At 38.0% G+C, this 17,769-nt stretch overlaps 1 protein-coding gene across 4 annotated transcripts in view; it reads right to left on the bottom strand.

The window, feature by feature from the left end:
• Positions 1-17,769, bottom strand: part of STAG2 (STAG2 cohesin complex component) — a 70,060-nt gene that overhangs the window by 18,868 nt on the left and 33,423 nt on the right. For all 4 annotated transcript variants that reach the window (XM_085230892.1, XM_085230888.1, XM_085230890.1 and 1 more), the window contains exons 3-19: positions 16,383-16,461; positions 15,610-15,771; positions 14,291-14,387; positions 12,946-13,022; positions 12,064-12,268; positions 8,251-8,402; positions 6,279-6,352; positions 6,043-6,166; positions 4,852-4,950; positions 4,666-4,745; positions 4,174-4,281; positions 3,570-3,681; positions 2,576-2,693; positions 1,896-1,999; positions 1,321-1,413; positions 1,026-1,115; positions 48-251 (exon numbers count right to left, since the gene is read on the bottom strand). In XM_085230892.1, coding sequence (XP_085087018.1) covers positions 48-251; positions 1,026-1,115; positions 1,321-1,413; positions 1,896-1,999; positions 2,576-2,693; positions 3,570-3,681; positions 4,174-4,281; positions 4,666-4,745; positions 4,852-4,950; positions 6,043-6,166; positions 6,279-6,352; positions 8,251-8,402; positions 12,064-12,268; positions 12,946-13,022; positions 14,291-14,387; positions 15,610-15,771; positions 16,383-16,461 — 1,978 coding nt within the window. The remainder of the gene's footprint in view (positions 1-47; positions 252-1,025; positions 1,116-1,320; positions 1,414-1,895; positions 2,000-2,575; positions 2,694-3,569; positions 3,682-4,173; positions 4,282-4,665; positions 4,746-4,851; positions 4,951-6,042; positions 6,167-6,278; positions 6,353-8,250; positions 8,403-12,063; positions 12,269-12,945; positions 13,023-14,290; positions 14,388-15,609; positions 15,772-16,382; positions 16,462-17,769) is intronic.

Genomic DNA, 17,769 nt, shown 5'->3' on the forward strand with positions numbered 1-17,769 from the left:
AGTTGATTCCCCTCCTGTTTGTAAGTTGATGTTCTACATCAAAATACCTCTTGTAGGAAGTCTTCAAGAAGTCGATTAAACTTGTCTGCCAGCTCATCTATTAACTGACTTCTTGCAATATCAACCCTGTTAAAGATTGTGAACTCTTCATTACAGAGAGCATGGTACGTTTTTGAACAGGCTTCCAAAACGTCGATGTCTGTGTGCTTCTCCACAATGTCCCGGATCTGTCGCAGTAAGGCATCCAAATGCTACAAGAACAACAAGGAAAAGAAACCTAAATACTCAAACACATGGGCATTGTGACAACACATAATGCATATGGAAAACTTACAAGTAAGTTCATTTTGTTTCTATTGATTTCCCTCCTGTCAGAACTACGGTACATATTAAAACCGTACACCAGAAACCTGAAGAAACTCTGAGGTAAATTCACAAGTTGAAATGAAGTAGAAGCCTTTCAAAGCCTAAAGATTTCATGTCTTTTCAGGAAATAATTAAAAATTTGCTGTTGTCAGTATGCGTTTATCTAACACTTCAATTTGCAATGACAACTAAACAACACAGAAGCACTTATCTCCCACCCACACCAAAATTTATACATGGTCTTAGAAGCTGTATAAATTAAGATTTAGTTGCATAACACCCAGGCACTAAGCACTGAAACCAACTTCACTTGTTCTCATATACCTCTCCTCACCCCGAGTTGCTTATTGTTGCTCTATCACCTTTAGGCTACGCTGTCAACTAAATATTTTATTCCTTTTTTGACCCCAGTAACTTCCACCTACTTGCTTCTCAACAATGCAGCAACACAGTGCATCTGAGAAGGAGAAAACAGAGACAAGAGCAGCTTAAGTTCAGGTCTTATCCTCAATGAGGGTTTCAATAAAGCGAGTCACACTTAATAAAAAAAGCTGCACCTACAGTAGTGACTGAATTTCAAGAGAGAAAGCTAGAATTCTCTCTTTTGATTGTGGCTTTTTCACCCCTTTTGTGTGAAGTGATCTTAAACATTACCTTACCTTTTCTAGTCGCCCTGTTGTATAAATTTCCAAATCAAAGTACTGTGGCAACTGCAGCAAGTTGGTGACTTTTTCAGCATCTACAGAATACTGTAAGATTGATGAGGAAAAAGGAAGTTTTAATGAAAAAAATTTGGGACATAATACCACACAATTAACCACAGACCAATAGAATATTAGTAAAAACTAGTAAGAAAAAATGAAGAGTTGTGTAAGCCATACAGTTAATTACACAAGCTGCTCCTGTTTATCATTTTAATAACAGCCCATCAGCTACAGATGGAATTAAACTTACCTTTGCTAACAACTGTGGAAGAGCCACTGCAAAAAGTTCCGTAATTTTCGTTCTGTCATCCAACTGGGTTTTCTTCTCCTTTGCTGTCAGCACCTGAAATATTTGTATTGTTAGAAAATGACAACAGCAGCTCTGGAGCAAATTTTCATTGCCATTAATGAAATGACAATCAGATACATTAACCTCATATGATCAGAGAAAAGCCAATTGGTTGTACTGTGTTCCCTTCAAAGAGGCTGTGAAACATATTCCCTCTCTCTTATTATGCACTAGCTTTGTAGTTTTTCCAAATACTGAATTTGATCTCTTTCCAACCAACACTTCCTTTAAAATCAATCCTGTATCTTTAACAATGAAAACAAATACAGTAGTCCAAACAACATTAAACACGTGCTACAGTCATGAAAAAAATGAAAGAACCGTGGCTGTCAGACACTGGAGGCTGCAGTGACAAACTCAATTTCTGAATTCAGTCCCCTCAGTAGCAACAGCCTAAAACCTTTTCCTTCTTCCCACACAGTCCTCCTCACACAGCCACTTGCACATTTCTAGATAAGTAGGATTTTGGCTCCTACCCTTTTCCCCGTTCCTCTTCCCACAGGAGGATGACATTCAGCTGCTTGTCGAATTGTACACAGCATTATTTCAATCAGTGCACTCTCCTGTCTATCTGTTAAAGCTGAAATTTCAAGAAATAGATGTTAAAAATAAATAAGGCATTTAGGTCAATAGCTCAATTCCAGCCGGGGGCAGGGGAATAGAGAACATAACTACATTACAGAACCAAGCACAGGAAAATATTTGAAATTGAAAGATATCAACTGAATATCAAGTTTTATAACCATTTTAATTGCTCTTTGTTATTCAGAGGTCCATTTAATAGTACATACAAATTATAGAACTGTTTCAGGTGGGCTTTATTTTTATGGTTGTTTTTAGTGTCATTAAAGAAATGGCAGTGTTTTCCCATATGGTGGCTTTAATATTCAATAAAAGAACTAGTTTCACATGCAACTTGCTTACTCAAATGCTACGAGTACAGCCTGAACCTGTGGAACAACAGGGCAACTGGACAACGCACATTTATTCCCTCGTTTTTCTACTCCTCCTCAAATTTCATAATTAGTGATTTATTACAGTCATTCAAGAACAGAGAATGTATGGTGACCCAGATGTTAACAACTTATTTCCTTATAAATCACAGCTATCAGAAACCACATAGCAATATACAGAAAGTTCTACTAAAATCTCTTACGCTCTTCTCCGTTGAGAGGTTCCTCCAGCAGAAGACTATTCATACATTCCCAGTCTTTCAAGAGATCTGTTGCACAGTCCCACATGCTGTCCACTAGATAAGCAGCATGTTCATGCAACTAAAATGAGAACAAAAAAATACTTTTCTTTATCAGCAATAAAGTTCATTACACAAGTTGCTATAATAGAAGGTTTTTTGCCTTGCTGGCTTTTGACTCTGCCAAAACCAAACCAAAACCAAACAAAACCAGAAAACTTTGTGACTTCTCTGGTTTAACAGAAGCCTGTTTTCCCGAATTAACTTAAGAGATGAATCCAGATCAGTTAATACAAAGAATCAAGTGCTGCAGAATCTGTAAGAATCTGGTAGGACTTTTTGTGTTTGTTTGTTGTTGTTTAGTCAGCTGATGGATTTTGCTCACTTGTCTGGCTGACTTTTCTTTTCCTGCTTGACCTTTTCTGAGTTCTATCCTCACCAGTATACTGCAAAACCATTAGTCTGTAGTTTCTGAAACAAGGTAAGCAGCACTGGTTATGTGGCCAGTTTTCAGAACTGCAGGACCTGACCCTACAAGAGTGATCCTGAGAAATAGCAAACATCCTAAATTCTTTCATCGAAAGGAAGTCCTCAGCACCTTTTTAGAATCAGGTGCTCAGTGATCATTTCATGTTCCTGAAAGTTTTTTTCCTCCTCATAAAAACTCCTAAATCACAATCTCTTTTCAGCTGAATGTTATAATGGAGAATGGTGGGGAAAAGTATTTTGTCAAAGGAGAGCTCACAGCCTATCTCATAACTAAACACTTAACAAATCCTCCAAGTAAGCATAACCCAAAGAGTCTTATGTCCTCCAGAATGCCCAAGCAATAGAGGAAAATTAGGACAGATTAACAGCTAATAACCAACAGGGGCAGATGGAGGGATTAAAAAAGCAAAATAAAAAAAACAACCAAACCAAACAAAATAAAAACAGACACCCACACAATTCAACTTACTTCACTTTCCAAAAAGAAAAACACTAATGTCTTCACAAGATTAGCATTTGGACTTTGTCTTCCCCTCCTTTTAAGTATTCCATCATCTTCAGGATCTCTGCGGCTGAAAAGCCTGAAAAAAAATATTATTTCGAGATAAATTCCCTTTGCCATGGTCAAGTCACATCTAGATATTGTTTTTACAAATAGGCATATCTTCTCTTACTGTGAAGCTCTATGTTTTATTTTGAAAGCAAGTGATTTGGTATAAATGCCATTTGAACAACTTTGTATTTGCTGAGCTGGTATTTCACTGACAGCTTCCAGCAGAACAGGTAATTATAAAAAAAGTACCTTACAAACATCAGTGACAATTGCAGATGCTTGAGGTCTCATGTTCCCTTTTAGCAAAATATATTTACTGAACCTGTTACTGAAAGTAGCCAAGAAACACTACGTGAAGACCTGAAAAGTACTAGATGAAAAGTCTTGCTTTCTTGTATGTTTAATCTCGGTGTTTATCACTCATTTTTTCTTAATCAAAGTTAATCATAAATCTAGTATTAATGCACACAAATAACAAAATCCAGAAGAACAAGTAAGTAAATATGATTTCCCCTCTTACTTTTTATAAAGAAACTCCCCTGCGGCAACTGCTACTGGCCGATGAGCTGAATAAACCAGATGGTAGACATTTTCACAGTCTTCTGCAGTCAGAACTTCTTCACTACTCCTAGGGGTGAGGATGGGAGGAAAGAAAGAAAAGAAGTCTGTCTCAAAAAAGTATGAAGTCCAGCAATGGGAGATAGAAATAAAGAAGAATCTAAACCTTCGCCTTCAAAGGTTTGAAGGCCAATGCTAGATCAACATAGCATTCTAAGAGTAAAAACAGGGGTAACTTAGTTTCATGTCTTTCTACACAAAAGTTACTAAAACAGTAAGAGTATTTGGTAGGTCATTATGCTCAGAGTTCAACTACTGTGCAGGAGACACTGTATTTCTTCAGTTCAAGTCTTCCACAATAGCTTCTAACTCACAAGGCTCAGTTCTGCATTTCTAGCCCTTACGCAATCTTAACTTAGTATTTGTTATAGGTCAGGTGAGGAGACATACTTACTGTAAAACAAGAGTGAGTAATTTTATTGCTTGGACTGCAACATCATATTCTTTGTCAAGAGTCATAGACACAATTCTATCCTAAGAATACAAAAGAAGATATTTTGAGAAAAGAAAGAAAGGAAATACAGCTAAAAAAAAAAACCACAATTTTTGGATGTTCTTAAAAATATGAAGTCACACTAACCTTGAATCGACTGGTGAAGAGTTCCAATTTGGAATTAAGCTCTTTATTATAGTAAAGCCCTTGCAGAGCAGTTAGGCATTTCAGTCTTACTTCCCCTTGCTAGAATAAAATTTTAAGAACTGGATTAAAAGTCACGTATACAATGTGATCTTCAGATCATACAAGACAAGTTTCTTTAGCTGTCCAAATTCATTCAAAGACTGAATGTTGGCAAGATACACTACTGATAACCATGTTAATGGCATAACAATGTCCTTTTTTAAAATAAGTGAAGAAAAAAATAATGTCTCGTTGTGTTGGTATCTTTAAGTCAAGACATACCTGTTTCATTCTCTAAAGATAAATTTTAAATGCTTAAAACATTTTAGAAGTAAAATTCCATATGCTTCCTTTCACTTAATTACAACAGGAAACATCCATAGCATTAACAACCATCTCTTGTGAGATCAGAGCTACTAAGTAGATAGAGGGACAGGTATTCCTCCCAAAATGTACAGATACAGATGCACTTTGCAAAGCTCTAGGATAACTGACTTCACACAGTTTCCTATCACTCTGCTGCCAGGAATTACCATTGTTTCCATGCCAAACTCATAAACAACATGGGTGAGAATCCCACATTTGCTTCACTTCAAGTTCAGTAGCTTGAAGAGAATCTCCAATACAGTATCTGCAGCATTCTGCTGACTCTACAATGAATCAAGGATCATTCATAAGCTATGATTTTTGAAGCTCCAACTGGAGAATAATCTCCAACCTGCAAGTAACAGCTTGAGGCACTCACCAGCACCAAAGAGGACTTATTTTCCCATGTTTTTTAAAATTATATGAAGATGTTAAAATAGATCATCAGTTTGGCCAAGCAGGGAAAACGGCTTGGCTATTTGGCTAGATTATTCCATATGAAATGCATACAATTTGAATAGTACTACAAAACAGAAGTCTGCATCAGCAAAAAAAAAAAGTAACTAGATAAAGGGCAAAGGCCATTTCCTTATAGATCTGTACATACCCTCTAAAACCACTCAAACCTTACTTATATTTTATACACATCTCAAACACCAGTGTTAGCGAGTGGCTAGCAGTGACTGATTAGGACAGCTGAGATCAGAACCCGGTTTGGCAGGATCAACAACCAAAACGTGGACTTTATGGCTGATGATTTTGTTCCTTATCCTTAGGGCAGCTCACCTTATCATGCATAGTCCACCCTACATATTTTAAGTAGCTGTCATTGAGAAAGGCGTCACTGTACATCTTCATCCATATTCCAATTTCTTCAATACAGATAGCTCTTATTTCAGCAATTGCATCACTGTGGACACAAGAAAGGCAAAAGGAGCAAGAAGACAAATAATTAGAATTAACTTATCACCAACTTATAATCTGGATTCATGAAGCTAAAAAATATTTAAGAAACAACTTACCGGTATCTATGCACAAAAACACCTTTAAATATTGCATTCATCATGTTCTCTATTTCATCCTGATTTTCCTGAAGCTGAAAAAAAGAACAGAGCATATGAACACAGAGCACCACAACAACGGGTAGTGCTGCATCTAGACAAACCAAACTAAGTTACCATTTACAAGTACGGCTATTAAGTTCTTTCCTGAAATACAAATCTGAATAAAGTATTGCAGAAGAATAATTTCAAGAATATGGAGCAGCAGGAAAAAAGCACAAACAAGCAATATAAGAATACAGACCTGAAAAATAATGTGAGAGACAAATTCAGTCTTAGTGCAATCAAGCAAAAACAGGAAAAGTAATGTGTACAGTGTTTTAAAACAAAAAAGTTGTATTTGCTTCAGAAGTATAAGAAAGCCAGCTAAAAGATGCAAAAATAACTAAATATTGTTGGAAGACAAGAATTTATTTTTGTAGTTTGAACTACAAAGGTGGGACAGAATGAGTCAATGTTAATCAGAGAAGTTGAAGACTGGGGAAGCAGACGCTCCAGTAGGGCAGATTAAAACAAACATATAAAAAGGCAACAAACACCACCACCAAAGAGAACTAAATGAAGAGTGATGTGGAACTACCCAGAGAGAATACTGGAGCGGATGGGTAAGTGTTACAGAATATAAAGGATCTCTCCTACAGAATTTTACACGTAACAACAAGAACCAGTATTTTCCACACCATTACAAGATTTTTAAATTGGAAGCAAAGAAGGAAGAATAAAGAACTCAGCAAGCAGCAGCAGAAGAAAAAGACTGACTACCCAAAATATCTGACATGCTGTGAGCCTAAACCTAATAACATCCATCTTCTAAGTTGGAAGAAAACACATATTTAAACGAAAGACACATAAAAAGAATCCAAGAACACGATGCATTCGTCAGATATGGCCCGAGTTATGAATGGAGCAAGAAACAAAAATTGAACATCAATGCTGCTTGGAAGCTTATTTTCATTTTCGTGCAAGAAAAACAAAAAATCCCAACTAAAGCTAGAAAACGTGGAAAGGAATCCTAACAGCCAATATATGCAAGAAAAACTGATATTCCCTAATTTCATATCACTTGCCATCATCTGTGTATCATGTATTACATGTAAGTGCACTGGTTTGGCACACAGATCTAGCACACTGCACTTAATGGTGCTTCTTGGGTATTTAAGAAGTCAAACAGACAGGCATTTGGGAGAGGTGACAGCAAACAAAGCTGTTGGTTTACCTAAACTGTTTCAAGGCAGTAAAAACACAAGTAACAGCACAACAAGCTGAAGAGCAAAGGAGAGATGCTTTCCCTTTGGTCATCAGGAAGTTAACTCTAAAAAGAAAAAAAAAGCTCATTCCCAGAAATTAAAAACTAAAACCTGAAAGAGCTAGAGCTTTCAGCAGGGCAGCACTGTCAGCAATGAATCAGCAGATCTCTTATGTACAGAAAGAAAGAAAACAGAAGTAGGCTGCATTTCAACTTGTTTGGTGTAGAAGAAAGAACAGAAGCCCTATAGTGCAATTATTTCTACCAAGACTGATATGGACATCATAAGAGCAGTATTTCACATTAAGATGGTCAGGTTTTTCTCTAGGAGCCAAAAAACAGCCCACGCATGGTGATCTGTAACATGTTTCAGGAAACTCATTGAGGAACGTAACAAATCTCGTTTACTACCAATTGCATTCTCTCTTGCTAACTCTCCTAAGTTGGCACTATCTGAATTGAATTGTACCTCGTTCTAGAAAAACAGAATGGAAGAAGCATCTTTCAAAGTAATTAAGTTTTTCGAATATTAAGCATGAACAAATTAAAGAATGAAACAGAGAGGATAATAACTACCTTTACAGAAACAAACAAACCAAACACAAGTCCCAGGGCAGAAATAATTACTTAGCAGCATTCGTCCTCCAGCAGTCACAAAGCACTCCAGCAAGAGAAAATTGCACTCACCTCCTTTCTTTTCTGTAGTAAGAGTTCCAGCCTGTCATTAGCACGCTTCCCAATGATTTTATTTCGTTCTGCTTCATACTGCCGTTGTGTGTTGTCCATGTTAATACTAAGATTTAACGCCACATTCACTAAAGCAGTCATCAGCTTCATAGCTACAAGAGAGCAGAAGGAAGGACTGTTTATAAGGCACCTGACCTATGACGGATGTCAGATGGACACCCTGAAACCTCCTCCTGTCAACAGTTTCTGCATTTACAAAAGTATTCACTGTAAGTTTGTTTCTTGACAAGCAAACTTCAGGACCCGAGCACTGGTTTACACAGCACCAATCCTTTACTTTAACTTCTCAAGCACCATTACTTACCAACACAACAGATAAAATAATATTTTGTTCCTTTCTTTGCATCAATTTTTTAACACCAATGGCATTATTATGGAATTGATATACAAGACATGCATCCCCAAAACACGGGCAAAATGCAGGATTTACAAACGTTGTCCAAGAAACATTAAAAGGATTCCACTATTAGAATCAATTAATAGACTCGTGTTACCCCATCATTCAGTCTCAAATACACTGCTCTTTTCTTTCAAAAGGAAATGTTTTAGACAGCTAATCAGACCATACTGCACCACTCTTTTCTCATGGTTTAATTTCAACAAGACAACTTTGTTTATCTCTTCACGTATGTGCATAAGTACCAAAATGATGTTAGGCAATTAGAGGGAAGAGAGTTGACCACTGTAAAAAGTTTGGTTTTGGTGGTTTTTTTAGTGTGTTTTTATCTGAATCATTCCTTTCAAAAATAATTCAGACCGTCTTGGCCACTTCCACATTTAAGGAGTAGCCATCAGTAAATTCATTTTTCCTATCACCTTTTTAACTCTAAGGCTGAAATGGGCTTACACAGGCAGAGCACAGACAGAATGTTACTGGAGCATGTCTCACTCACAGAAAGCTAACATACTGATACAAAGACATGCCCACATTCCTAAACATCCTCATACACTGCAACAAGGACATCAAGATGAAAAGGAGTAGTCTGAGCTAATCCTAGAAGCCAGAATGACTGCAAATAGCACAAGTCCATGGGGCCAGATGGGCTGCACCCTGGAGTGCTGAGGGAGTTGGCGGATGTGGCTGCCAAGGCAATCTCCATCGTCCTTCAACAGTCCTGGCTAACTGGGGATGTCCTGGTGGACTGGAGGCTGGCAAATGTGATGCCCGTCCTCAAAAAGGGCTAAAAAGATGATCCTGGTAGCTACAGACCTACCAGTCTCACCTCGGTGTTGGGGAAGGTTATGGAATGGATAATCTCAGGAGCCATCATGGACCAATTAAAGGTCAACCAGGGGATCAGGCCCAGTCAGCAAGGGTTCATGAATGGTTGATCCTGTTTGACAAATCTGACTTCATTCTATGACAAGGTAACCTGCTTAGTGGATGAAGGTAAGACTGTTGTGTGGTCTACCCAGACTTCAGTAAAGCCTTTGACACTGTCCCTCACAACACCCTCTTGGAGAAGCTGGCTGCCCCTGGTCTGGATGGGCATATGCTCTGCTGGGTGAAACACTGGCTGGATGGCCGGGCCCAAAGAGTTGTGGTCAGTGGAGTTAAATCCAGCTGGCAGCCGGTCACGAGCAGTGCCCCTCAGGACTCGGTACTGGGGCCGACTCTAATTAACATCTTTATTAATGATCTTGACAAGGGGGTTGAGTGCATCCTCAGTAAGTTCATGGATGACACTAAGCTGGGAGATCTGCCAGAGGACAGTAAAACTACAGAAGGACCTGGATAGACTAGATTGATGGGCTGAGACAAACTGTATGAGTTTCAATAGGGCCAAGTGTCGGGCCCTGCATTTTGGTCACAACAACCCCAGGCAACCCTGCAGGCTTGGGGAGGAGAGGCTGGAAAGCTGCCTGATGGAAAGGGACCTTGGTGTGCTGATGGGCAGTTGGCTGAACTTGAGCCAGCAGTGTGCCCAGGTGGCCAAGAAGCCAATGGCATCCTGGCTTGTATCAGGAATGCTGTGGTGAGCAGGACCAGGGAAGTCATCCTGCCCTGTACTCGGCACTGGTGAGGCCTCACCTCGAGTGCTCTGCTCAGTTTTGGGCACCTCAGTACAGAAAGGACATGGAGGTGCTGGAGCAGGTCCAAAGAAGGGCAACAAGGCTGGTGAAGGGCTTGGAGAATGTTGCCTATGAGGAGAGACTGAAGGAACTGGGGCTGTTTGGTCTGGAGAAGATGAGACTGAGGGGAAACCTTATTGCTCTCTTCCAATATCTGAAAGGTGACTGCACAGAGAGTGGGTTTGGTCTCTTCTCACTGGTGACAGGACGAGGGGAAATGGCCTCAAGTTGTGCCAGGAGAGGTTTAGGTTGGATATCAGGAAAAAAAGGTTGTTAAACACTGGAATGGGCTGCCCAGAAGGCAGCTGAGTCACCATTCCTGAATGTGTTTAACAAACAACTGTTTGGATGTGGTGCTCAGGGATATGATTTAGCAGTGGGTTGTTAGGGTAGTATGGTCAAGTTGTGATTGGACTCGATGACCTCGATGGTCTTTCCCAACCTGAGCAATTCTATGACTCTATGGTTTAGCTGTGGGTTGTTATTAGCATAATATGGTTCGGTTAAGATTGATCTTTAAGGCTTATTTCTAACCTGAGCAGTTCTATGATTCTATGAAATATGTAAAAAGACTTTGTTGGCTGTCTCTATCCCATTTAAAACCCGATCATCAAGAGTACAGGCTGTGACACATTGCATGTGAACTGCAGAAACCACTACACAGAATCAGTAGAATTGACCACTGACGTGAACAAATGCAAAAATCACTGTGAGACAGAAATTGACATGCAACGGAGTAACTTCAGCAACCTTTATTCATGCACAACTCAAGTTTTAGAAAGTAGTAAAACCTTGTTTCTGAAGAATCAAAATTCCTATTTGCCATATGGTACAACAGTTAAATCAATGGTGCAGCAGAATCAGCTTATTCTCTTGCAATAAAAGGTTTTGTTCCTCCTTCTAAAATAAAGGCCTTGGCTATTGGGAATCTCAAAGCAGCTGCCTAACGTGCAGTGTTCTAATGCACAGTGAAATAGAGCATCTGACCAGCCACCTGCAGCTGAAGTCAGAGATAAGTCAGCCAGCTCCAGCAAACTAACAGGAACTACTCCTAGCACAGTACTATTAGTAGTCCAATCACCTTAGAATTGCTACAATAAATCCTCACGTGGTTGGACTGCTGCACAATGCCATCCAAGGCCCTTCTTCCTTATCCTGTGCAGGCTGCTTATCATGGAAAGTTTTAAATAAATATGTCATAGTCAAAACACATCAAGGACAAATTTAAAAATCAAGTAAACAAAGAAATTTGGTGGCTGTATCAATGATGATGAATTCTTTGTAATTATTGCTAATGTAACACATGGAAATGCTACTGTCAATTACAAGGAACTTAAATTTGTAGTAAAAATTGCATTCCATTTATAACACGACTCTGGTTTGACTTCACTCAGAGCACGTACAAGTTCAACTGCATTTTGAACAGTTGGTATTTGCTTTTCCTAATAGACCTAAAGCTAACAAAAATGAAGTACAAGGCAGCTGGTAAGGAACTATTTAAATAATTCAGTAATTTGCAGTAATGTGCTGAAAGCTGTACCAAAACTAGGTGCATCAGAGATGTGTATCATATGAAGGAGCATGAGTTGAACGCTGAATATCAAAACATTCAACAATTTCTTCCTGTGCAACACAAGACATAACATGGAAGCAGTACACAGATAAATAAAGTTCACTGACCTGCCAGCGTGCTAGTGTGCCGAAATGCTCTGACTTGTGAGTCTGACAGCCCCGTGAGCAGTGAAATGACAGTATCCATCATATATTCATCATATATGATGCTATATTGACATTGTCGGACGAGTACTCCAATGAACTCACAAAAACTGGATTTAAACTTCTTCCACTGGGGACCAGCCATAGTTAGAGGATAATCTCCACTGTCCTATTAAAAAACAAACAAACACAGATATACAAAGGAAATTCTTTCAAACGTCTTAGAAGTTGTTTTTAAGTGAAGATTAAAAAGAGATGAGTAAAACTTAAGAGCCAAGATCTCCAAATAAACTCATTCCACTAACAGACATCTACCATAACTTACAGCTCAGGTTTGTTATATGCAGAGACAACATTCTGGAAGTAAATGCTACAAAATAAGCAAAAAGGCTACAATTCCCAAAAAAGCAAAAAGTACTGAAGTCTTTAATAGGAAGCACGACCAAATTAAAAAATACACCGCTTACAGATTAACAGACACACTGAAATAAATACAGCAAATATTTCACAACTTTCTTAAAAAAGCCTTTAAGGGCCTCACAAACACAGGGAGGTGTGGAGGAGATGAGAGGAAGCATGTCATAATGCCCAACAGCAAACGGAGTTCCCACTGTTCTAAAACTGAGAAGCAGATATTGATTTCTTAAACCAATAATAAACCAGCTCATATACACACAGAGCCTTCACTGAACTCGTAGGACTACGAAATAAAATTTTCCTTCATGAGGTTTTGCTATTTTCATGGTTCTTCTTACACTTGAAAGAAACCTGCAGCAACACAATCCATAAGATTAGGACAGGTTAAAAAATAAAGAATACACCTTCTCAGCACTTTTATTAAATTACCTCATCAAATTCTTCTGTCATTTTTCGGATTATTTCAGAATTCTGCATGTGTCGGAACATCTCAGCTGTAACAACTCCTGCAATTCAGATATTAGATTATTAACACTTAAACTGAAAGAGGTAGAAGGTAAATGATGATGCATCTCCTGCTGTGATCAATTTTCACTCAATCTAGAGATTATGGGTTTTTTTTTAGTGATGTTGGTTTTACGCTGATTGCTGGGTTTTGTTGTTGGTTGGTTTGTTTTTTAAAAATAAGTTAAACAGTCTTCAATTTAGCACCTGTAAGAAGAGAGGAATACCAGCAGTTTTCTTGCCATTATAAACAGTGTGCACACTAAAGTTTACTCATTCATTCACATTCAGAAGTCAAGGAAATCTGTACCAGCCCTCTTAGTCAGCTGGCAGAACATAATAATCTGATCTTTTTGGATTCAAGATTCTAAATGGTATCAGACAATTTTGAACAGTTCCACTGCTATCTATTAACTTCTGCATTATTATAAATTCAGTGATTTCATGAAATTCCTATTTCTCTTAGCCACAAATTATTAGAGTGCAAAGGGAGATATTAAAAGAGACAGATCTCCTAAGATTTATTGCAACTGTACTGCAAAATTCACGACAAGTATCATCTAGAAAGTAAGAAGAGATTCTGTCATTTTGACTGGTAACAATAATAAAAAGGTCACTGCTCTGGAAAGTACGACTAACACCCCTGAGAAATGCTGTAAGCTCTCTGAAGATTTATACATGTTGTAAGTTTATCAGGAGACACTTGAACAGAGCAAACTACATCCAGTCACACTTAATACTCAAGTGCTGTGACACTGCAGAGTTACCTTCTCATCTTCTAAAGGAGGTAAGAGGGAAAAGAACGGAGGATGTGGATTAGAGGAAAGAAAACCAGCAGCTCCCAAACGTAAGAAAAATGGAAATACAATCTACTGTAAACAGGCTACCATGAAGCTGTCCATAATACCCTGCACATCAAACACTTCTAAAAGGCCACTGAATGATCTCTGAACACTCACTGATATGAAATAACTAAATACAAACTACAGTTACAAGACCAAGCAAGTCAAGTTTATCAACACTAAAACACAGATGGTGTTCTGAAATAATACCAGCAGTTGAGGAAGATGTGGGAAGTATTAAGTACCAGGACTCCATTCTCTCCAGTGTGAACACAAAAGATTTAATCTACATTTTAAAGTACTTCTGTAATATTTCTAAACCTTTTCCTCCCCTAGCTCCCAACTTCAGAAATACTATAGCCTACAAACAGAAAATCATGCTATAGCAGCACATAAGGAGCATAGAAAGTAACATTTCAGTATCTTACCTTTGCAACCCGAACACTGAATAAAAAAGTTGATGAGATCAAGAAGTGCTATATCCCTGTCATGTTTGTATGACTCTATCCAGTCATCCACTACAGACTGAAAATAAACAAATATAAAGGCAATGTTTAGTTTTTAGAAATTGAACAGTTGGTACTACGTAAGTGCTTTCTGTAAGGGATTCTTGGTCCTGTTAAGAATAGCTGGAACTCCGCATTTTTTTGACTGATGTAGAACAAAATGCTTGAACGACCTTTTACTCATAGAGGATTGCTTTTGTTTATGTCATCCATAAACATACACAGGTACAAAAGTGACACCTGCACAAAAAGCACAGGAATACCTTACAGTACCCTCATTTTTTCAAAAAAGAGAGCAAAAATAACAAGGAACTTTTTACAGAAACAGAGTTTTTTTGTTTGTTCATTTCTTTAACTTCTCTAAAGATACTACTGTGGTCATCAGTTCCAGCAAGTGCAACTCCCTATGCTCCTCCTAAATGTTACCCCTATGATGAACTGCGTTCCATGCACATGAGCTGTAACAGAATGAACAGCACTGCCCTATGCTGCGTGCGCATTCATTGCTTTGTGTTAGCTAAAACCAAAGCATAATGACAAGTAGAATGGAAAAGCAACAGAACTCTTCTGCTACAAAACCTTCAAGGGAAGCAAATTAGCAGGAAATATGCAATAATGGTTGTATGCAAGAAGAATTCATGCACAATCATCTTTAAATCATTCATGTGTACAGTACAAGCTATATACTGCAGAAATATATAAAAGATACAGCATACCATTTATTTATTAACACAAGCACAAGAGAATCACTTGATATCATGCCCTAAAACCTAGGGCCTGAAGCAGAAGCCTGCAAGCCCCAAGAGGATTTTGCACAGACCCAGCTTCCTGCATACATACCACAGAAGCTGTAAACTCTACATTTTCAATCCCAAAGATAGCCTTTCTGCCAGGCTGCTGAGGAGTCACATGAGTGAGTCAGCAGGAACTCTCTATGGCTGGCAGCCTCACGCTTTAACCCTCTCTTCACTGAAGATGTGCAGAGTCGAGCAAACTCTGCTGATTTATATTTTGAATTTTATTTTATTATATACCCCATTATTCACATCTGGTATTTAGAAATGAAAAATCAGTTCTTCCAAACTCTAATTTTAACAACGTAAAAACATTCCTTATCTTAACCTATAACTAAAAGCCACAAAATACTTCAAGCTTAATTTTAATAGATGATACGTATGGAAAACCATTGTTATATGTAACCTGTATACTCATCCAAGTCCTAGGAATATCCCAAGCCTTACCTGCATAGCACTCTTGCCCATTTTAACTACTTCAAACAGCATCATGTTTTCCACACCATTCTGTTGGTGATGTCCATTCATCCGATTTGGACCACCAGGTTTCCCTCCTCCGTTTCCACTTTTCCCCTTTTCTGCTGGTCCTTTTTTACCTTTTTTACAGGTCTGCAATCACACACACATTCTTAATCAGTTTTTATGTAAAAACAAAACAAAAAAATAAACAACACCAACGTATCACTTACATGATGCAACTATGCACAGGCCTTATGTTATCAAAAGCTAGATTTAAAATCTGAAGTTGAGAATAACAGCTGATGCTGACTGATACAAACACTAACTGGATTCTACAGGTTCCATTTCCTCCTCCTCTTAAAAATCTTTTGGCAATTAAAAACGCTATTAGTGACAGTAAGACACAAAATGTTTTCCTTGTTTTTAAACAAGATTAATGAGTTTTTAATTGAATTATTGTTTTCTTGTTTACTTTTCCAATGAAAACAGAGCCAGAATTAATGACACCAACCAGAAAAGACTGTATTAGCATTAAGTTGAAGTATTGGATTTTTCTCCCATTGCTAGCACCTTCACAGCAGGAAGGAAACATCACGCCAATAATCAAGATCAATATTCCAATGAAAATACAAACATGAACTCTCTACTCAGAACATTTCAATTTAAAAAAAATTCAATTCTGTCTCAGCTTCACGATAAGTGCTGAACCATTACTTCTATAACACTACAAGTTTTTCAGTGTCCCAGTAAAATGAACGTACTTTTCCTTTGCCTTGTTTTTGGTTTTTTCCTTCAATATCCTCAAAGTCTGTATCGGAAGAGAAGTGTGTTTCAGACTCCCTGCAAGGATAAAAGAGAAACCATTTACACATCTTACCAGAAACATTCTTAAATAAACTACATGGAGTCACATTATGCCCTCGGTTCAGTAAGCCACCTCCAACAGGGAAATTGTCTTTTCCTCCAGTTTAAGTCTACTTTCAAAGGACAAATCGGAGCAAATCCCCATGCTCACAGCTCACCCTGCCTCAGCCAAACACAATCATTTCCTTTTAGCCTCACTGCATGGTTTTCACAGGTAAAGTCAGCACAAATAGCAGCAAGTGGGAAACTTTGCTTTTGGCATGTGCAAAAATTACAGTATCTCTGCCATCAAACAGCACTATAAATATCTGTCATGAATACTTAAGAGAGAGAAAACACAACAACGAATCCACCACCATCCTTCACAATCAAAGTGTCTCCATATATTTCCTGCTACCTCACTATGATAAACACTGAGCAGCTCTGCTAAAAAGTGAACGGGAAAAAAGGTCTCAGGTGACATTTCTCCACCAGAGATCATCTGTAGTTCTCTTTAAGGTTATATAAGATAAAAAGATGTTTAATATGATAACTTCCAAAGTTGTTTGATTTCCTACATCATTCGTAGATGCTGCATCAGAATGCAAATTCTTTACTGACCGCATCCAAACCAGAAATAGACAAACAAATAAATAGATCATCTGAATTATTATAAAGTAATAGCTTAGATTCTCTATTTCTGCATTTCCTGTAGGAAACAACTCAAATGATGCCATTGGAGCTTATTTTATCACATACAGCAGCATGAGTTCTAGTTGCTATCACAAATTTCTAGGATACCTCTCCTGATGCAATTAAACAATGTAATCATAAAGATGATCCTGACTGCGGGGAGAAAGACCCATTCCAATATATCTACTTCTAACATTCTAAAACACCCTGGAAACCCATGGCTCCCCACTGTGGAGGAACTGCCTGAAAGGAGGTTTCTGTCCTGTCACGTTTGTTTTCTGGTTTTGCCAACTGTGTATTCTGTAAGAGATTGGAAAAGAAAAAAAAACCCTGAATCTTGCAAAAAAAGATGAGAAATCTTTACTCTTGAATGCTTCTTAGGGGTTCTTTAAGAGGACAGAGCAGAATAAAATTCCAAATGTTTCATTAAACAATGAACTGTATCCACATGCTAAAAAAAACAAAAACATTACAGACAATTTGCTTTCTCATTAAAAGAACACACACACAACCAGCACAAAACTGTGCCTTTTTGCATTTTTTTTTTTAAATCAGTTTAATACATGTCAACAGATTGTTGGAAAGGATTCATGCTAACTTCTTAACAACTAA

Source organism: Meleagris gallopavo, chromosome 9, assembly GCF_905368555.1.
Source record: "Meleagris gallopavo chromosome 9, MGAL_WU_HG_1.1, whole genome shotgun sequence".
NCBI lineage: Eukaryota > Metazoa > Chordata > Aves > Galliformes > Phasianidae > Meleagris > Meleagris gallopavo.